Raw genomic sequence first — 22,919 nt, 5'->3', positions numbered from 1 at the left:
ATTGATAAATTTTGGTATTTATCGACCGATATTTTCCATCTTTAATTGGTAAATCTAGTTTTTTTTAGTGTACATCTAAAATTTAATTAAGCTTAGAAAAATATAAACGTAAAAATTGATTTTAACTAACTGAAAAAAAAAAGTATTATAATTTTCATAATATAAGATTATCTACAAAATTTATGAAAAAAAAATGCAAATATAGATGCCTCTCTCTCACGGTCACAACATGCAAAGGCGAAGGGCAACATTGTCTAACAGATTACTATGTTCTCAGCATGAAGATAGCATACTGAGCTCAGCCTCAATCTCCAAGAAAACAAACACACTCTTTCTCTTCCCACGCTCTGGACCTCTCCAATGGGAGAAAACCCTCTTACGTACGTGGCATATTTTAAGTAGTGCGTGTTCTTCACGTAAAACATTAACTCGTGAGCCAAACTTGACGATTTTTATCAGGAATTTTTATGAGCGGCTACATTTTTTAAATACGCAAGTGGAAAGTGTACCATGTGGAATAAAACCTATGGTATCTGTCTGTTTGGCGGCCATAACATGAATAGTGTTATGCCAAGAAGGAAAATGGAGAATCAGATTCCAAATAGCAAAAGGGCAATGGAAGAAGAGCTGAACAGAGGGCGTGACATGGCAAATCAGTTGCTCGAAGTTCTTGCTTATGACAAATCAATCACTCATCTTCAAAAGGAAGAAGAAGGGTCAAAGTCAGTGTTACCATTTGTTGAAGATCTTGTGCGCAAGGTTCTGTGTTCATTCACAAACACCCTTCTGCTTTTGAACTCCACCAACGATGTTTCCCATGAGCTGGTGGCTTCCATCACTCTCAGAGATGTCTTTTCTTCCACCACCACTTCCCCAAAGAAGTTGGAATCTGTGGATGAAACTTGCAAGAATCGCAGTATTCTCACCACTCAAAACCCAAGAAGAGGCTACAAGAGAAAGTGAGCATCATAATCCATGTTTTCCTAGTTAATTATATATGTGTGTGATTATGGTTGTTATTTTGGATTTGGATCTGATTGTTTTTTTTTCTTTAAGAAAATATGACATACAGAAGCTAGATCAATCACTATTTGTAAAGGGATTAAGTCAACCAATCATCCACAGAAGATAGTATTTTTTTTATCAGAAATTATAATTCTATAAAATAAAACTTGAGTAATATTTGAAAGTGCAGTAAAACAAGAAGATATATCTTTGTAGTGCATGTCGATCATGAAAAACAAGAGTAATGTGTCTTCTCTGTGACATCATCAGTGCATTTATTATGCTTTTTCTTAACCAAATTCATTCATTTCTCAGCATTTTAATATTTCAATTTAATTTTCTGTGTTTTATAGCTCTCCATAGTCATATATATTTTTTATTTTTAAACGATTAAATATTCTAATTAAATTATGTTTAAGATAATAAAGAACAGTGTTATTAGACGATCAGGTGCATTTTTATTTAGAATCAAACGCGAGGAACATGAAGAATAATGAAGTTTATCCACAGCAATTGTTAATTAATTTTCTTGATATTTATGTATTTAATTAAGAACCTCATTACAGGGACTTTTTTAACAATAACATTTTTAAATTTAATTCTTATATGAAGCTATGTCAAGTGCATGCTTGAATGAAAACTACTAGATTCTCTACCCTAATAATTGAAATGTGAAAATAGTTTATTTTCAATCTAAAATTAGAATCAATTATAAAATAATTGAATCTAATCCAATCATATCCCTAATATTCAATAAAAAAAAATCATAATTCAACTAAGTTGATAGTCTCTTGTAAAAGGCTTATGTGATAATGAAGAAAATTCAGTAAAAATAATATAAGAAGAATTACAAAGGCTTTGAATTCGGAAAGAGAAAGGCTATATTTGTCAAATGCATCTTGGCTAAAGGCTCTAGAAATAAACGATAATGATTACACAATTATTAGGATTAATTATCACAATTCCAATTTTAAATATTATGGTCAATTGATAAATATTGGATTAGTTGGGAAAACATTTAAATAGAAGAATTCTAACATTGGTATTTTGTCTTCTTATATGAAGATCAATTGCTCCAAGTTGGGAGAAGGACAGCTCCATACTGGTTGAAGATGGCTATGTATGGAGAAAATATGGACAGAAAATGACATTGAACGCCAAATACCTCAGGTATGTTCATCGATCTTCAGTTTCTCATGAATAATCCTTCTTCAGTTGTTCATGTGTCCAACCCTTGATTTCTAACCATGATTCCAAAAATGGTTGAAAATGTGTTTGTAGGAGCTACTACAGATGTACTCACAAGAATGATCAGGGATGCCAAGCAATCAAACAGGTGCAGAGAATTCAAGATGTTCCTCCTTTGTACCGAACAACCTATTACGGCCATCATACTTGTAAAAGCCGTATGAATTCTGAGATTGTTTTGGAACCTCTTTCTCCCTCTGCATCTTCCACGTTACTTAGCTTTAATAGCAGCTTTCATTGCAAACAAGAAAACCCGTTTCCCTCATCACTACTTGCTTCAACCAAACATGAGCTCGTGGAAGTGATTCATGATGAACATAGTGCTCAGAATCAATTATCCTCTCTTGAAGACCTCTTATTACATGATTGTGAAGTTGATTGCGATTATTCAAGGCGTGTGGCTAGTATGCTTTCATCCGCTGAATCCGTTGAATTTGAGAATGTTTTTATGAGCAGTTTGGATTTTGTTGGCTAGGTATTTGTTTGTTTGGGTCAACAAAATATTTTCTGGGTCGCTTATAGAGTAAATTTCATTCTGATTGAAAAGAGCTTAAATATCTTGTATTATTAGCTATTTGATTTGATTAGTACGAGTGTTTTATCCTTAAATCTTGTCAAAATAATAGCTGAATCTGTACTGTTGTTTTTCCCAATAGGGTGATTATTATTTTAAACTGTTATCCACAACACATAAAAGTAAGCAAATTGGTGAGATAAAATACAATTAAAAAATTATTAGTGAAATGGCCTCTAAAATTTGATAAACGTTTATCATTATCCGATATTTATATATTGGTAATACTTTTACTTTGTATATATGAATAAGTTGGTCATTAGCCAAGTGCTAGTACCATTTATATGGATTATTGATGATTACTAAAACTGAATTTTGGTGTAGTTTATTTTCTCAAAGAATTTAATTTCAAATAACATTATGCAGTAGTGTTGATGGAAAAGGAGCTGGAGTGGGTTTTAACCATTCCAGAGTCATAAACTTTAGGGTACAAGGAATTTGGGAAGGAATGCTGAAAATCAAAAGAAATAAAATGGTGAATGTCATAATGAAACAGGAAGAGAAGACACTAAAAAATCAGTTAATGGAATGAAATGAAATTCATTATGGTAATATAGTAATAAGAAAATCACAATGGCAAATAAATAGTTAGAACAGTTCCAAATTGAGACTAAGGGTTGAAAGTGAGTGAGGGAGAAGGGAGTATAGATGATGCTAGTTTCATTAACTCTACCTTACATTGTAACTTGTGGATGAAATCGAGATTCCAATGGTTCAAAGAAAGTAGTTTAAATTCTAAAGTTTTTCCATTGACGCATTGTGCAGAAGAGAAAAATGCAGAAAATTCAAAGCCAAGGGAAGATAGCAAATCTGGACACAGGTTTTAAACAGTAACTTCAGAGATTTTGGAATAGCAAAGTGTGTGGAACTAAGATTGACAAATCAAAGCAAATAAGGAAGAAAACAGGAGAAAAACTAGATAATAGTTAATGAAAATCATTGGATCTTCCAGACACTAATTAATATAGCATAGTCACAAACATCATAGTTGGGACAAAAAAATTATAATTAAGGAGTATTTTTAGAAGCATTTTCCAGGTCCAGAATGGCTCAGTTTGAGGTTAGGTTTCATGAAGGTTGCAAGATTTCAGATATGGACAATTCAAACTTAGTGGCTCTTTCTCTAAAGAGGAGATTCAAGAGGTTGATGGGTCTGTGAAAGCTAAGAGTTTAGGGTTGATGGTATTAACTTTTTCTTTCCTAAAGGAATTTTGGGATACTGTCATATTTGATTTTGATACTTTATTTTCGTGTAAATGATAGATTTAAGGGTGTAACAGTATGCTTATTGTTTTATTGTCAAAGAAAGAAAATCTATATATCAAAGGTGAGAGACTTTTGGCTAATATCTCCGACTGATCGAGTGTCTGTATAATTAAGATGGTGATTGAGTGCACTAATAAGATGTTTGTTAAAATATTATGAAATAGGATGAAGAAGCACATGAACAAATGATTTTTTACTTCTAAACAACTTTATATTATTGATAGAGTAGCTTGTTTGTAGCAATGAGTTAATAGACGAAAGTGAAGTGAGCATAGAAAAATATTATTATATATGGGCTGGAGTATCTCAATGTTCTATTAATTATTTAATTTTCTTAGCTGATAAAAAAATGAAAATCTTACTTATTGGAATAGATTTTGAAAAAGCTTATCGTGTGAATTATGATTTCTTGATTACCGCATAGGAATTTGCTTTTCAATATTATACAGATTTGGAAATCTGTCCACGACATAGTCTTACCCAAGTATTCAACGTGGGTAGAAATTTAAGTGTGATTATATATGTAAAACACTTTAATAAGGATTTTATTTTCATTTTACAAGATGTTTAACATGACGAATGAGAGGTGATGAACAAACATTCACTAGTACAGTTAAAGGAAATGGCATCGGTTATTTTCGCTGATAGACACCGGTTCCTGAACCGAGGCATATTCAGGCGAGGTAAAAAATGGTAGACTTTATGCCTCGGTTGTGAAACGAGACAAAAAATGGTACGATTCGGCCTCGATTATCAGAACCGAGATTGTTCTTCTCCCTCTACTGCCTCGGTTGGAGGCTGAACCGAGGCAGTAGGGTCTTTTTTTTATTTTTTTTCGTTATGATTTTCCTAGACTGTCATAGAGTATTCTGGCAGTGGCACAGATAATAATCACAAACTATGAGCGTTATTATGCTCAACGTAATTTCAAAGACTGAAAACATGCACACAAATAATCTACCTTAGTTAATTTTCACTAACACATTACACACTAACTTGCCTAGAGAGTTCACATCTTCGTTGCAAATTACACAAATAAGAAACTTTGAACAAGGAGAGAACTCGATTAAGCAAAACCATGGAGTTCTTTTCTCCGTAAAAGACTGATATATACGTTAGACCAGCTCTTCATTTTTCTCCACAACCCTCACCCCTTTTGCAGATCTGAGCACATTAGCCTGCTTTAAAAATGATGGCAAATTAACACAGGAATTTAATTTTGGTGCCTCGGGCAAATTAACACATTTACCTTTTGCAGATCTCCACAAACGTACAAAGGAAGCAAGTAAAACAAAATCTCAGATTCGAAAAACCCTAATCTGACCCCAATCTGACCCTAATCTCAGATTCGCACTACCACCATCAACATCACAAAAACCCTAATCTGACCACCACCACCACCACTATCACCGCCGCCACCATTGACGCACCACCACCGCTTGCTCTTCCTCCAGAGGCGCGCACTCGCAGGAGATTTTGGAGCAGTAGTCTTCAGAGCGAGACCGAGAGAGCGACGGAGCGAGAGAGCGACGGAGCGAGAGAGCGAGACCGAGAGAGCGACGGAGCGAGAGAGCGACGGAGCGAGAGAGCGAGCCAGCGAGAGAGCGAGCCAGCGAGAGAGCGACGGAGCGAGAGAGCGAGGGGAGGCGAGAGCGAGGGGAGGCGAGAGCGAGGGGAGGGAGGCGAGAGCGATCGAGGGGCTAGGTTTTCGTTCAATTTGGGGAAAAAAATTGGAGAAATAAGAGGCTTATATGCCTCGGTCCTTCTTGGGCCTGAGGTAGTAGAGACTTATACGCCTCGGTTCTTCCTACCAACCGATGCAGTATACCCCTTCCACCTCGGGTTTCTCTTAACCGCGTCAGAAACCGTGTCAGAAATCACTAATTAGGCATCGGTTGCTTTCACAACCGAAGTGGTAGCCCTTTTTGGCACCGGTCTAGTCTGAACCGAGGCCTATAAGGCCTCGTTAATTACAAAACTGCCACCGTGTCTGAATAGACAGTGGTTTGGTGTAAACCGAGGTCTATTGTGCGAGTTTAAAAGCACATTTTGTACTAGTGATTGGTGGTGATTATTATAGTTGGATAACGTTGGCGAGTGACTTTTTAACGAGATATTGATTCTATTTTTTACGCTAATTATCAATAATCCTACAATGCCAAAGTCTAGGTTAAAGTGAAAATAAGTTAATCCAAACTCAAAGTTGGGTTAAATTAATTGCGATTATAATTGAGTTAAACATAGATAGAGGTGAATCGGTTTATGCATCATAATCTGGTAGTTATTGTGTGTTGTAGTGGTGTGCTTTCACAAGTGAATTTCAAAATCCAATTAAAAAATTATCGAATTTTAAAATCTAATTTAAGAAATCATTAGGTCTCGAAATCTAATTTAAAAACTCACCAAATTTTTGGAGTTTAGTATACAAAATAATTAGATTTCGAAACTCATTCGATTTTTAGATCTAGTTTAGAATTTACTAGATTTTGAAATTTAATTTTGGAATCCACTGGGCTTTGAATTTCGATTTAGGAAATTAATGATTTTGAAACTCAATAGATTTGGATATTTGGTTAGAAAATCACCATATTATGAAATTTAATTAAAGAACGCTGACCAAATTTTGGAACTTGATTAAGTAGTTTATTAGATTTTAAAATCTGATTAAAAAAGTTTACTAAATTTTGAAATTCAGTAAGAAAAAAATTAAAGGAATTTGAAATCTAATTAAAAAGCTTATCCGATTTTGAAATTCTATTGATAAACTTTTCAGATTTCAAAATACGATGAATGTCTTTCAAATTTTAAAATCAAATAAATATTTCTTTCAAATTGTGAAATTCAATTAACATTTTTCCTAAACTTCGAAATCAAAAATTTATTTCTTTCCAAAATCGATTTAACATTTTATCTGGATTTCAAAATCCAGTTTTGATACTCTTCTTCTGGATTTCATTTATTAGTTGCATCAACTGGATTTTAACCCTCAAAATAATATACTAACTAACAATATAAGCTCAATAATAATAATAATAATAATAATAATAAATAATCATAATAATAAATAATAATGATAATGTATGTCAAACCAATATATGTACATATTAGATTGATATGTTCAATTAATCGGATTTTAAAATCGAGTTAATATATTATTTAATTTTTTTATTTAAATATTCAGTTTAGTTTATTATTTTAATATAATTTAATATTTATTAATATTTTCATATTTTATAATATAATTGATTAAACTAAAAAAATAAAACATATTTAAAATATTAAAAAAATAGCTTAAATGTTTACTTCGTCCACATGTTAAAAGGTGAATTTCTGTTTAGTACCCAATTTTAAAAATGTATCTATTGAGTTCCAAAGTTGTAAAAATTGTATAAATAAAGTCCCCTCCGTTAAATTCGCTTAAACTGAGTTAACTCCGCGCTGACGTGGCTGCATTTTTTTTCTCTCTCCTCTGCTTTTCCTGCCATCTTTTTCTCTCTCTTCCTGCCCATATTTTTTTCTCTCTTTTTCTCACATCCATATCTTTACCGTCACTGCTGCCTTTTTTTCTCTCACTTCTTCTCCTTCTGGTGCTTTATTTCAGAAATCCCAAACACAATCTCTCGTACCAACCATTGCTCGCTAAGGGTTTTCCTTTTGGTTGAGATTGAAACCAAAATCAAAAGCTTCTTCATTTTCTCAATAGCCACTGAGGATTAACAAAGATGAGTGATGAAGAAGAATTCGTCGGAGCTTCAGCTCTACAGCGAGCGGTGGAGCTCATCCTTGTCGTGCTTTCTTTGTCGCATTCGATTCGTGTCTTCGCGGGAAAATGGAAGCTCATTCGTAACAAGCTGGAGGAGCTTCATGGAGGTTTAGTTGCCGTTGAGAACTGCGACTCCAGGGAGAGCCCGTCGCTTTCAGGGCTGGTGGTAACGGTGGCGGCCACCGCGACGGAATGCCACGATCTGTGTCGGCGCTGCGTGGATGTTTCCTACAACGGGAAGCTTCTAATGCAAAGCGATTTGGACATGGCGTTCGCGAAGCTCGATATGCACGCGAGGAAGCTCTCTGAGATATACAAAAAGGGGATTTTAACAAATGGGTTCGCACTGGTTGAAGATTGGAGATTTGGGGATGAAACAATAAGCGTTGCGAAACCTTCTAGAAGTTGTGCTGGAGGATGAAAAGTATGTGAAGGTGGTTGTTGACGTGGTTCATTTGTTGGTGGGGTTTTTAGGTTTTAATGAGGCAGAAATTTAGGAGGAGAGTGCTAAGGTGGTTTCTATGGTTGCTGGTTTTGATTCTTACTAAGGGGTTTTGATTGGGGCGGGGGTGATTGCTCCTTTGGTTAAGGTTCTGGATTGTGGAAGTGATTCAGGAAAGGTTGCGGCAGCGAGGTGTTTGGTGAAGTTGACTGAAAATTCACACAATGCTTGGTGTGTTTCGGCTCATGGGGGATCAGTGTGTTGTTGAAGAGCCTTGACTAACCAGTCAAGTTCAAGCCCTACTGGTTTATTATTTATAAAATTTGTTGGGTATGTCATCTGATATTTCTAAGAACCTTGACTAACTATAGATCAATAAAGTGCCTCAAACAATGACGATATAATTACTTGAAGGAACAACATGAAATTGGTTGTTGATATAAGGCCTGAGAGTCATTAGCATTGACATACTCGAGCGCTGGAATTTTCGTGCCTGCACAACCTTAAAAGCTTCATTCCAACTTCAAAGAAATAACAATAACTTCAATCCTATACATTAATTCATGACACTTTCTCTTTCAACTGTCACAGAAGGCTTCAAGGCATATGCTGCAGGCATCATCACAAACGTCCTGAATTCCACCCTCCACAAAAGCAGCGACGAAAGTCAAATGCGCCTCAAACTTATTACTGTCATCACTGATATTATTCCCTTCCATCCCAGCACCTTACAAAACAACACCTCGCTAAAATCAACACAAACATACAACAACAAGAACTGTGGACATAAAATCCCAATCAAATTGACAACCCACGCCGCCACGCTACAAGATTCGGAACTATGCGAGCAAGAGGTTGGCGCTGATCAAATTCTAGAACATCCATTCAACAAGTCAGAGTTGGGCATTGTAGGAAGAACAGTAGAAGAAAGAGAAAAAGAGTCAAATTTTATAGCCACGTCAGCACGGAGTTAACTCCGTTTAAGCCAATATAACGGAGGAGACTTCATTTATACAATTTTTACAACTTTGAGACTCAATAGATGTATTTTTAAAACTAGGTACTAAACATAAATTTACCTTTTAACATGAAAACGAAATAAGCATTTAAGCATAAAAAAATCATGCAAATAAATAAAAATAATAATAATACATGTCAAATTAACGTATGTTAATTTGATTTCAAAATTTGATTAATAAATATTTTTTTTAATTTTTTGAAATTAAAATTAATTAAATATTTGTTTAATATAATGTTTGAATATAATTTAATATATATTAATATTTTAATATTATAAAATATAATTTATTAAACTAAAACAAGCAAAATACTCTTAAAAAAAATTGCAAACAAAAAATTCAAAAAATAAAAATAAAAAAGTAAAAGAAAATTCTGGGTTTCAGGAAAGAACAATACCGCAACATGTGATATGTGTGGGTTTTAATTGCGGGTCTTAGTTTTGTGGACTATTTTTCTTTCGGCTTCAAAAGTGATGTGTCGATTAGAGGTATTTTTTTCTGGAATAAACTGTTTTAGACAATTGTGTTAAATTTGGAATAAAATTAAAAATGTTTCTTTTAATTAAGGTAGAGTTGGTTTCCTGGATTTAGTGGAGTTGGTTTCTGAAAATCTTAGTTTCTGGATTTATTTCGTTGATGACAGAAAATAAATTAACCTGTTACATTTTTGACATATTAACAGTAGCTAAAAAAATGAGTTGAAAGTTTATACTTATTAATTGTAGGTGTGATTTTTTTATTTTAAGATAAATTGGTTTTCTTTGAAATAAATTAAAAAAAAATTGGACTTTAATAGAGATAATGTTAAAAATTGGTATATGCATGTTAAAAAATTCGGAAGAGTGATATTTATTTTTTCACCTAACTGTAACGGATGTGAATGTAATATATTTTTATCTTTGCTGATAATTTATTTTTTAACACTGTATAAAATGAGTTATAATTTGCGAGTTTAAAGGCAAAAATTCTGATAATATAGTTAGCCCTGGCGATATCATAGTATTTAATTGAGTAATTAATTGTCTGACGACAGAGACAGAAGCCCTTACGCAATAGTGATGACGTCAGTGTGCATATACGTTGTGGAGCTTCATTGGATGTGTCTGTACCTTGTGCACACAGTTCTTGGAGCGTGGGAAAGTTGGTCTTAGCGCTTGCATTTGTCAAAGAGCTTGTCTCGAGATTTCCAATTAAAAACTTTATCTTCTGTTAATTGCTATTTGTTTATCGTAGGTCGTGGCTTGCACCTCATTTTGTTCCCACCAAATTAGGAAATGAAAACAAAATACTATCAGAGACAAAAAATAGTAAAAAAATTCCCACTCTTGTCATTGCAGAAAGGCACAGAAGCACTTATCAGAAGACGCAAAACTTTCATTAGAACCAACTTCTTCAACTTTGTTTGCTGAAGATCTTGTGCTTCATCAATACTCAGATCTTTATCAAATACCCTTTTGCTGTTTACGAGCGTTAACGATGCTTTCAGCTACCAACTAGAGACGAACAGATTTTGGGGAACTTGCAAGTGCTTCAAAATTCAAGTTATGGAGGTAATGGTTTGAGTTTTCCGTAAGCATTCTTTCAATTATCATAATAATAATAGTATTGCTTTTAATTCAGATTTAAGATAGAAGAAAAAAATATTACCTTGTTTGAACTGAAGGTACCTGTATTATGCAGATGAAACAGAATCAAGTCATCTGTGTTGTTTTTAATCACATCAAATTTTGTGGGCAATAATCGCAATGTTATAGTCATATATATACAATTCATATTACTAGTACATTTATAGCTTACTTTATTAAATATGTTTGTGCTTGTGTTAAAAAGTGATTTTTTTAAGAAACTGTTGTATATATATAAAAAAACACATGTTTTCATAACAAATAACACTGCTTGTTTTTAATATAATGGATAGTTTTAATATACCCAAATTAATTCTTTTATTTTTTTTCTGTTGACGAATTTTGTACTAAACGGGAGTTGAATGAAAAAACAAGGGTGTATTGAAATTAAAATCTTACTTTTTCTTGTGATACAATTGAAATAGAATGATGATAACGTGAAACTCTATGATTGAGGACTTGTTCTGGAAAAATATATATGAAAAAATAACACTGTTGTAGTTTCCGGAAGCACTGTAAAAACAATATTGGAGCTGCAATTCTCGTAGCAGACTGCAACTATAAGAACACCATCATATTAATTAATTGATAGTCTGTTGCCTTTTTTTTATAACATTTAGATGAAGGGGTTTGACCTAAGAAGATAATAAACAAAATCAACAAGCCTAAACTGTAGATCTATTTTAAGCCATTTTACCCTTTTATCTAATCTTGTTCTCCCTTCGTTATAAAATGAGCTATATAAAAGTGTTTTAAATTTGTTGATGTTATATTACTAGATAGGTATAGTAGTAAATCTAGCCATTACCAATATTATAGAACTATGAGTATTCAGACTATAACAATTCTAATGAAGATCTCTCACTTTTGACCTTTAAAGGATTCCAGAATAATGATATAGAATTTAGTCAATCATGTTATTCGAACTGGATAGAAGACTGGTAGTACCTGCCAAAACTCATACATATTATTATTATAACTCCTACTGCTGAACCGAGTATATTCCAATAACTTTTTTAATTATATGTTTTTAAATAAATTATTTTCTCTTTCTTATTCAAAGTAATATATATATATGGAACTATTTCAATAAAAACATTTGAAAACATAGAATATTATTGTTGTTTTTAACGTAGTAACAGTTGTTAGAGCAATTCTCCCTACATTTATGTCTTTTCGTTCCGTGATTCTAAAATTTTTGTATTATCCTTTTAATAACCATCGACTTTTGAATATGGGTTAATATTTTATCGGCATTCGAACGTCGGTTAACACTTCATCAACATTCGTATATCGATTAACATTTTATCGACATTCGAATGCTGGTTAAGATTTTTTTCTAATTTTTTTTATTTCTTATTAAGCTTCCTTTTTGAACTAGGTGAATTGTGTTGGAAGTCTCAAAATAGAACTAAGAAACACACCTTTTTGTTGTCTCCTTCCTTACTCTCTGACCTCTGAACCTCCTACTTCAAATTCTTTGAGTCCGTGCCGAGTGGGAGAGTATATGTAAAAGGCACTCCGACGCTCAAGTCAGTGACTTTGCATGATAATATTTAATAGAAAGTGAGTACTCAGAATTAGTTCAACCTGCTTACCTTTGTGGCTTAGCCTTTTATTTATAAGTTAGTTCATGGATCCTAGACTGACATAGGTCCAATAAAACGAACTTACCTTTAAATTCGGTTTGTTACTCATAAACAACTTTCTCATCCTACAATCAGTTATCAATATCTTTAATCATTTTGTTATTAATTTATTAGCTGTTTGTTTGCCCAAACCATGACCCAATAATAATATCTTGAATGTTGGCCCAATTATGGCTCAACATTAACTTAAGTGCTGGACCAACACCAATGACTTAAGCGTTAGTCCAACATTAGTCTATCTGACCGTTAACATAAGGAATAAACTGAACGGTCATGAATGTTAACCGTTCGGCCTATCCTCCAAACCATACATATGCCCTCCAAGTCCGAGTTAACCATTCGGCCTAAGTCAAGGTTAACTATAGGACTTATAATAGGCTCGATATCGTAACTGCTCTTGTCAAAAGAAGAGAGTTGTGCACCATTGGACAACATTCTGAGATGGGTGGTGCTGGTAAAAAGAATAAGAATGTTGTTACTCCTTCTCGTTTGCTCCCTGGTGGTATTTAGAGCTCTGCCTTTTAGGCCATGAGATAAACTTTAACTTAGCTGAAGACGAGAAAAATGTAGTTGAGCATATATCTAATAAACAATTGGTTGACTCGGCTCTTCAGTTATGTTGTCGAGTGAAGACCTTGTGAATCCCCCTAGAGCTATGAATTGCTCCCTAGTGGACGAGAACGAGAGTTCACTGAGAACGTTTCTCACCTCTCGGTTTGGCCAAGGAGTTCACCAAGAACGTTGCCTAGTAGACGAGAGTGATAGTTCATTGAAAACGTTCCTCACTGCTCGATTTTGCCTAGGAGTCCATGAAGAACGTTCCCTAATGGACGAGAGTAACAGTTCATTGAGAATGTTCCTCACCTCTCGGTTTGGCCTAGGAGTTTATGGAGAATGTTCCCTAGTGGACAAAAGTGATAGTTCATTGAAAACTTTTATCACCTCTCGGTTTAGACTAAGAGTTCATTGAGAACATTCTTATTGAACAAGAGTGATAGTTCATTGAGAACTTTTAGTACCTCTCGATTAGAACTAAGAGTTCATTGAGAACGTTCTTAGTGGACGAGGGTGACAGTTCATTGAGAACTTTTATCACCTCTCGATTTGGACTAAGAGTTCATTGAGAACGTTCTTAGTGGACGAGGGTAACAGTTCTTGAGAACATTTATCACCTCTTGGTTTGGACTAAGAGTTCATTAAGAACGTACGAGGGTGACGGTTCATTGAGAACTTTTATCACCTCTCGGTTTGGACTAAGAGTTCACTAAGAACATTCTTAGTGGACGAGGGTGACAATTCGTTGAGAACTTTTATCATCTCTCAGTTTGGACTAAGAGTTCGTTGAGAACGTTCTTAGTGGACGAGGGTGACAGCTCTTTGAGAACTTTTATCACCTCTCGGTTTGGACTAAGAGTTCATTGAGAACGTTCTAAGTGGACATGGGTAATAATTCATTGAGAACTTTTATCACCTCTTGGTTTGGACTAAGAATTCCTTGAGAATGTTCTTACTGGATGGGGGTGACAGCTCATTGAGAACTTTTATCACTTCTCGGCTTGGACTAAAAGTTCATTGAGAACATTTCCTAGATTTGTTGACACTATCTCACAACCTGTGATTGAATGGAAACTGTTTGGTTTTATTCACAACAAAAGTATAAACACAAAAGAATTAAAATAACATAAGTCTTGGTTAAAGAATTCAATTGAAACAAAACATGATAGCAAAATTCAACTGAAGTAAAACTTGAGATGAATTGCATTTCAAGTATTAGGAATGGCTTTTCTGTTCAATAACTCGATACGATAAGCTTCATTCATCAAATCTTATGTGATACGAAATGGTCCTTCCCAATTGGCCGCTAATTTTCCATGAGCTCGGTTTTTCCTAGCTTCTTCCCTTTTTCATTATTGCCGAATAATAGCTTTCCATCCTTTTTTTTCTCTGACTGTTGAGGCTTCATGTTGTTGTTTTATCCGTCAAATTCACATATCTTCTATGTGGATAAATTCAGCAACTCTTTCCTTGACTTCGTCTAAGGTTTTAAGCAGTCTAGCAATTAGACGTTCTACAAACGATCCTGCTTTTAGGCATGAAGACAAGTTGTTGATGATAAAGGATTGATGAACATCTTTAACTCGTCGCACTGTATCACTATATCTTTTCATAAAAGCTTTTAAAGTGTCTTCCTTCTCCTGTCTGATATTCACCAACGTTATGTGCGTTAATTCTTGCACTCAACTGCAAGCATATTGTCTCCCGAAAAGAGACTCTACGATGGCAAAACAGTCCACACCGTATTTGGGGTAAGGGTGTTATATCATTCCAATGCCTCTCTCCCTTGAGTGATAATGAAAAAGCTCTGCACATCACTAGGGTCACTGGATGAGTAAAATGTCATCCCATTAATGAACGTTCTGAGATGATCATTTGGATTTGTGGAACCATCATACTTATCTAACATAGGAGGAGGCTTCTCCGGCATAGGAGTTTCCATAATAGTTGTCGTGAAGGGAAGTAAACCTTTTGAAACTATTTGCAGAGGTATTGCTGTAGGTATGGCCTTATTGTTTACTTTCCTTCCATCTCGACTGTCCGGATTGACGAGGTGGGATGTTGGCTGGTTATGACTGGCCACGCTGGAACGTTCCTCCCGATCGCGATTCCTTTAGGCCGACGGAGCTGCTGACGCCGAATGCTAAACGAGTTGTTCACGACGAACAACATTCTCCGCCCTTAACGCCGTAATCTCCTCCTCGTACTTCCTCTACATCTCCAATAGCTGTGTTTGCATTTAGGCTTGCATATCTTTGATCAACTCCCTCGTACTTTATTGTTCTTCTATGTTTCTTATGGTCACCATTGGGTTTCTTCTGCTTACTATGGGCCCTCGGTGGGCGTCAAAATGTTTTTGTATATAATTAATATGACCGAGAGACACACCTTTCTGTTGTCACCTTCCTTACTCTCTGACCTCTGAACCTCCTACTTCAAATTCTTCTAGTTCGAGCCGAGTGGGAGGGTACCTGCAAAAGGCACTCTGACGCTCAAGTTAGTGACTTTGCGTGATAATATTTAATAGAAAGTGAGTACTCAGAATTAGTTCAACCTGCTTGCCTTTGTGGCTTAACCTCCTATTTATAAGTTATTTCATGGACTCTAGACTGGCATAGGTCCAATAATACGAACTTACCTTTAAGTTCGGTCTGTTACTCATAAAGAATTTTCTTATCCTACAATCAGTTATCAATATCTTTAATCATTCTGTTATTAATTTATTAATTGTTTATTTGCCCAAACCATTGGTCCAATAACAATATCTTAAATGTTGGCTCAATTATGGCCCAACATGAACAACTTAAGCATTGGCCTAACACCAATAACTTAAGCGCTGACCCAACATTGGTCTGCCTGACCTTTAACACAAGGAATAGACCGAACGGTCACGAATGTTAATTGTTTGGCCTATCCTCCATACCATACAAAATCATCCGAATCAGACTTCATCATACGCTCAGGGTGAAATGGCAATCCCATAATGAACTTACCCTCTCTGGATTATAAGTATTAGGGTCATAAAACCCTTCAATCAAACCATCAGGTGCAAAGGCCATTGAAACAAAACGTTGGGCCATTCTCTTCACCCCCTTGATGGTGATAGCTATTAACCCAAATATCCATTTTTTCATCTTCTAAAGAATTCTTAAACCAACGATGCACAGGTGTGTCCTCAACCACTTTTACATCGTGCCTATGCCTATCATAATCGTCAAAATAAATTAAAAATAAAAATGTTAACCTGCATTCGAACGCCAGTAAAATGTTAACCGATGTTCGAAAACTGGTAAAGTGTTAATCGGCGTTCGAAAGTCAATAATTATTAATAAAAAGGACAATATAAGAATTTTAAAGGTCTAGGACGAAAAAGTAGAGGTATAAGGAGAACTGCTGCTCGAGTAGTTATTAATATGGTATATGTAAGACAACATATTTGTTTTATTTTGAGTTATAATAGATAACCCTCCATAAGTTTAGTTTATTTTACATAATGTACAATTTCTTCTTCTCTGTTTTATTTTATTTTTAGATGAAGTCTTGACTAGTTCCCTTGACGAGATATTAGTAGAGGAATAAAAATGAAACAAAATTTTCTGAACATAATATTATTATACAATGTTCTTGTGATTTTTGATGCAGCAATTGTTTTACAGATTCTGGGTTGTGTATTTTTGAAAACTAAGGCCTGTTTATGTACCTAACTATAGATCTGTATTACCATATTTTTCTATTTAGTACTGTCTAAAAAGTGATTTGAACTTTTATTACCTAATTTATAATGACCTAGCTCATCTTAATGGTTACACACTAGGCTAATTTAGACAAGTTCAGCTAATGTAGTAACTGCCATGCTCATCTCCTGATTTTAGGTATAGTTTCCATTCACTTCCTCTCATCATTAAGAGATGCTAACCACCACTGTCATCTTGCTTAATAAAATAACTGGCAAAGACATCTTTTAGGAAACACTTTTTTAAGTTTGTGTTTAACTGATATTGGCCATTATATTGAAAATAGTATATTAAAAGAACTATTCAAATCATGGAACCTTTCTATGTCAGCTGAATCAACTTTGTCCATTTTTAACTAGTTTATCTGTTTGCTAGTTAGCATTACCACATAACTGAGTCTCATACTGTAGATATCAACTCTGCTTTTTGCTTCTGCAACTAAACTTTTGCCTCGGTTGATGCATGAATGAGCTAATCCAACGTATAATTAATTGACCCTTTCGGAATTGTTTTTCTTTTCACTTTATAACTATTTTTTGTAAGATATATATACTTGTTGGTAAGTAGGTTTAATCACATTGAAGTATGACTCTCCCACAAAGATTATATTCTACAAATTGTTCATAACACAGATTCTACGTAGCAGATATACTTAGTTGTAATGTAAAAAAATATCCCACACAAAAGCTAACATTAAAAACCGAAAAATAAAAGTTTCCATTATCCAAAGTGAGGAAATTGAAGGGAAAAATAGAAGAGGAAATAGGCTTAAAGAAATAGGAGAAAATGTGCTCAAACATCACTTTTTCTTTTACGATTATTTTGTTCTTTATCTTGTTTATTCCTTTAATATGTCATCTTGTATTCAGGTTAGAGTACCCTTTATAACTTCCTTATCAAATATGATATCAAATGAATGCACCAAACTCAACGACAACATGCATGTTGATTATGGTTTCAATTACATGGTTGTGAGTAATGCTAATTAAATTAACTAGGTTTTATCATTTTTTTCAACTATATTTTATCCAAGAAAGAACATGAGATATGATGCATGAATCATCATCTCTATGAATATGGTTCTAAATTGAGAGATTCAAAAAATTTAGCTCTTTATACATATATATATATATATATATATATATATATATATATATATATATATATATATGATTAATTTTTCTTTTTATTAATTTGGTATTTGCATACCAGCTGTTAGCAAGACCTTTTATTATTATTATTATTATTATTATTATTATTATTATGTTTTATTCTAGAAAGTCTGAAATCTATTATAAGAATTAAAAAAGTTGACATTTTCAATATGATTCAATATGTAATATCCCAATTGTAGAAGTCAATGAAGAAGTTGTAAATGAGTTGACTTGCGTATTGTTAAGTGCTAATAAGCTTTGTCAATCTTTCGCAACAAACAACCTTTTTGACGTGGATTATATGAATAAGTAAAATTTACTTTTTCTTTATCTTTAAAGGTAATGAAATACTTATGCAGACAATGATAACATAAATTTAAGTTCAGTTATAAAATTTACTTAATAAATTCTAATTTCATATAAAAAAAGTTGTCACCGCATAATTTATATTTGAATATCATTTAAATTTTCCTTCGTATAAATTTTTATCAAACATCAAATTACAAAATTTAAAACATATAAATAATAGGTTTGTTTAATGCAAAACAAATATATTGAGTAGTTAAGGAATCAAACTCAATGTTAGACAACTAGTGCCCAAATTTTAAATTTACCTCATTTAAAGCTAAACTTGAGTTCTATATTATTTTTTATAAGTCCACCTGTATGAGTTTTAAGTACTTATCAGATTAACTAATTGGAGTTTCCATGTATAATTAATATAGGCAAAGGCTAAGTAAACTTTTTCAGAAGGGCTAAAATAAGGTGTGTCAATTCCTATCCAAGAGTACAATATAGTATCAAAGGAAAATTAATCTCCAGAATTATATAAGTGAACCTAAACCAGAATAGATAATTAATGCTGTATTCACATGTACAATTTCGCCTCAGCCAGGTAATTAGAGTTAATATAATTCCAAGATAAATGGATTAGTAATTTCTTGTGTTTGAATCCCTGCTAAAGGTAAAGTTAAGGTAGTTTGGAGAAAAAACTAACGTATTTCAGAATCAAGACATCACAAAAAAAAAAAAAACTTATTAGGTATGTTATAGATATATCTTTTGCCTTCTCCTTGGACAGTAGCTAATTAATTAGTTCCATCCTTGTAAATAGAAAACGTAAGATCATCAAATGTTGGCTGCATGCAGTATGACTACAAACAAATTGCATTCGATGCATGCAAATCGTTTAATTTACTGGAGTTTAAATCCTCTATAATTATAGTAATTGAGAAATTTATGTTACTGGGCATTATCTACTGGCACTCAATTGAGCCATATACATGAATAACAGAAAGATATAGGAAATTTTTTCTCTTTTTTCTGAGCAATGAAGACGCAGTAATTAATAACTGTCACAAAGGAGTGATTTTTTACATAAATCACAGTGAGAAAAGAATGGAAAAAGTGACGCAGAGTTTCTCATTTCGATCAGTAAATTCAGTGAGTACAATGTATAGAGTGGAGCAAAGTTAAAATTTGAAAATGCTAAAATGTGAGTATGTAACATTATCAATCCCTTCGATTGGGAGGTTTTCCCATTGACAAACATTGTTGGAGCTTAATTTTAGAGAAAGGGGAGATATTCGCATATTCAGAGGTTTTATTGTCACACCAATTTCAATAAATAATACTCTAACCCTTACACAAAGAACCAATTGAGATACAAGTCAATGAATTAGTGCACTAATATAAACATTAAAGGACAAGAGAATTTGTCTCTATATATAATATTAGCTTAGAACCTTGTTAATCCATTAAAACAGATGAACTTAACTACAGAAGAAATTATAAACTATAATCCGTTCCTTGCAACAACCAATCATAAATTTTTCCAACCTAATGTACTTCTGGATAGAATCCTATGATTCCCTCCCACAGCTCCAGAATGCATAAAACCGAAAGGTCAAGGTTGCCCCTTGTGATGTCAGAATAAGAGCTCATACTGCCAGGGATGTTTTTGTCTGGAGTCTGAAGAGCAAACAATTTTAAATTTGCTAGTGGGGGCATTGCTGTTTTCAATAAAAGACAGTGTTTGTGTCTCCAATCTGTACTCCATTTCATATATCAGCAATGGAGAATCAGGCTTCGAATGGAAGAAAAGCAATGGAAGAAGAGCTCAACAAAGGGCGTGACACAGCAAACCAGTTACTTGAAATACTTGTTCATAAATCCAACACTAGTCATACAGATGCAGAAGTAGAAGGGTTAGTGCTACCATCTGCTGAGGATCTTGCTCGCAAGGTACTCAGATCGTTCTCAAATACCCTTTTGCTGTTGAGCACTCAAAGTGATGTTTCCGATGCTCTTGTTATGCCTGTCACTGTCAATGATGTCTCTTCGTCCCTCATATGCCCTAATCTTGAGGATAAGGATGGGGTTTGCAAGAGTTCCATCAATGCTAAAAGACGAAGAATATCCCACAAAAGAAAGTAAGAACATATCATTTAGGTCTGATTAGCAAATTATTTGCGATGATTGTTGTTAATTTTCTTAATTGGATCGTTTAATTAGTTCTGTTATCATTTTATGTTTAGAAAGATATATATCGCTTTTGCCTAATCAAAGTGGGATTTTATTTCTCGTTGGAGATAGAGTTCTCAAATTCATTGCATCGTCTCTTTAGATCTAAACTTCTCTGTAGCTGATCTCAATAATCATGCATCCTTTTTCTACCTAATTTAATTTAGAGGTTATGTTAAATTTTGTAGCTTGAATATCATAAAGTTACTTTTATTTTAAAATATTCTAATTGTTTTGGCCCACTCTATCTATATATGGTTTCAGTTTTGAAATTAATTTCCAAAGCTTGTTCTTTCTCTCAGTTTTATTAATATTAACTGTATATTTTGTTGAAAATATTTCCTGGACTTATTTACTGTTAATATTTCTTTAGAAGATAACGTGTTTCCTTAATATAGTCCTTCAAATGAGCTCAGTGCTGTGAAAGATTTGTTCCTAAGTTCTATCAAAGGATATGCTGTACTAGTTGTATATATATACAGTGCAAAGAAGATACTTTCCCAGTAAAATTAACCGAGACTAAACCTTTAGTTATAATCACAATTTGCTTCATTACAGTGTTAACAGATAGAATGACAATGATTGTACTGGTTAATTGTTATATACCTTGCAATTGATTGCCTAAATATTTGTAGTTATACATTAGATTTCAGGATTAGTTGAGTAGGTAAATAATCTCTTTAATCATTGGAATTTTCCCCCTTGTGACATCAAGTGCACCAACATGGGAGAAGAACAGCTCACACCTGATTGAAGATGGCTATATATGGAGAAAGTATGGACAGAAAATGACCATCAATGCAAAATACCTCAGGTATATATATATTCTTCAATTTCAAGCAACAAAAATTCCCTTTCTCTCTATATAGGTTTTCTCTTATGATCTTATATATACTTATCCAATATAATTCAATTCTGGTAATCTATATGTGTAGGACCTACTACAGATGCACTCACAAGTATGATCAGGGTTGTCCAGCAACCAAACAGGTTCAAAGGATTCAAGAGAACCCTCCATTGTACCGAACAACTTATTATGGTCATCACAATTGCAAAAGTCCAGAAATAATGTTGGAACCAGCTTCTTCTTCTGACTCTTGTATGTTCCTTAGCTTCAGTACCACCTTCCCGACCAAAGAAAAATACCAGTTTTCATCATCAGTTTTTTCATCCACGAAACAGGAGCCTATGGAAGTGATTCCGGATGACTGTGGTATACACAACCAATTACCCTCTTCAGATTACAATCTGTTAAGTGACTATGAACTTGATTTCAATTGTTTGAGGCATGACACTGTGCAGTCTATGCCATCCTCCACTGAATCTTTTCTATTTGATCAAGTTTATGGGAGCGATATGGATTTTGATGGCTAGGAATGCTCCAGTTTCTACATTTATTTATTTCTGTAAGGGCTTTGGTAACTTCATCTTCGAACAGAGGTTAATTGCTTTTATTACTTAATTTAGAAAGTCTTTACAGTGCTTGAGGCACCTAATAATAGTCATATTCTTTTAGATAGAATAATATGTACACATAAATAAATTTAGATGAGAAAGTTGTATTGAATGTAACTCCAAAACTGATATACTTTATATATATTCTTAATATTATTCACCTTTTATGAAAGAAGTTTAATGTAATTTCGCATGTATGAAACTTTGATATGGACGTGCATAGATATGAATTTATTTTAAAATACATAACAATTTTGCTAGGTTCAACTCATAGGAGTATAGGGTGCCTGGGAGTAGGAAGTGGAGTGGAGTGTTTTTTTTTCATCTTAAACAAATTACAAATTTGGGTGTTGCTTCAACGTCCTTTTAAAAGATTCGATATTTGTGTCGTGAATTTAATGAAAGCATGTCATATGTGATGGAAGAGTGACTTGCTCAAATTCCAAATGATGGAAAGTGGAATACTAAATGATAGAAGAGGACAAACACATTAATATGCAAAATTCACAAATGATGGAACATGACCCAAAAATATGAAGGAACAAGTTTTGGTGTCAAATGATGGAAATCCACCTTATGAATATTGAAATTGCTTCCATGGAAATCATGTGTCTGGATGCGGATGGTTGAAATGATGAATGAGAATGTGTTTGGAGAGTGAGATGAATGTTTATATTGAAGTAGTGCTGTCAAAACTGGTCGTCTGGCCTAGTCCACCACATGTTTTTTAACGTTGAGCATTTAATGTTATTTAATGTTTGTTCAGAACAACAAAGTGTTTTTTGATTTCCTACAGTTGAGGTAACGTTTAACAATTAAGTTTTTCTTCTTAAGATACCAAGTGTTGAGTAAAAACTTCACCGTTAGACAAAATAATAGTTTAGTTCATGGTATCGTTTAGGTTGAG

At 33.7% G+C, this 22,919-nt stretch overlaps 2 protein-coding genes across 3 annotated transcripts; both read left to right on the top strand.

Moving 5' to 3' along the window:
- Positions 1-549: 549 nt before the first annotated feature.
- LOC124839420 (WRKY DNA-binding transcription factor 70-like) lies at positions 550-2,841 on the top strand. The gene is made up of 3 exons (XM_088110199.1): positions 550-959; positions 2,071-2,175; positions 2,287-2,841. Exons 1-3 carry the CDS (start codon positions 556-558, stop codon positions 2,726-2,728), a joined length of 951 nt encoding a protein of 316 aa, XP_087966325.1. The 5' UTR covers positions 550-555; the 3' UTR covers positions 2,729-2,841.
- Positions 2,842-20,067: 17,226 nt separating this feature from the next.
- LOC124839419 (WRKY DNA-binding transcription factor 70-like) lies at positions 20,068-22,029 on the top strand. Of its 2 annotated transcripts, none has more exons than XM_047315238.2 (3): positions 20,068-20,466; positions 21,273-21,371; positions 21,493-22,029. In XM_047315238.2, the coding sequence occupies exons 1-3, from the start codon at positions 20,108-20,110 to the stop codon at positions 21,929-21,931; spliced, it is 897 nt and encodes a 298-aa protein (XP_047171194.2). In that variant the 5' UTR covers positions 20,068-20,107; the 3' UTR covers positions 21,932-22,029. The 2 variants fall into 2 exon arrangements, with proteins under 2 accessions (XP_047171194.2, XP_087966324.1); XM_088110198.1 differs by having other exon boundaries at positions 21,267-21,371.
- Positions 22,030-22,919: the final 890 nt, after the last annotated feature.

Source organism: Vigna umbellata, chromosome 3, assembly GCF_029865625.1.
Source record: "Vigna umbellata cultivar VRB3 chromosome 3, Vumbellata_1.0, whole genome shotgun sequence".
Taxonomy (NCBI): Eukaryota; Viridiplantae; Streptophyta; class Magnoliopsida; order Fabales; family Fabaceae; genus Vigna; species Vigna umbellata.
Note: the sequence above shows the minus strand (reverse complement) of the source record. Positions and strands in the feature narration are given on the sequence as shown.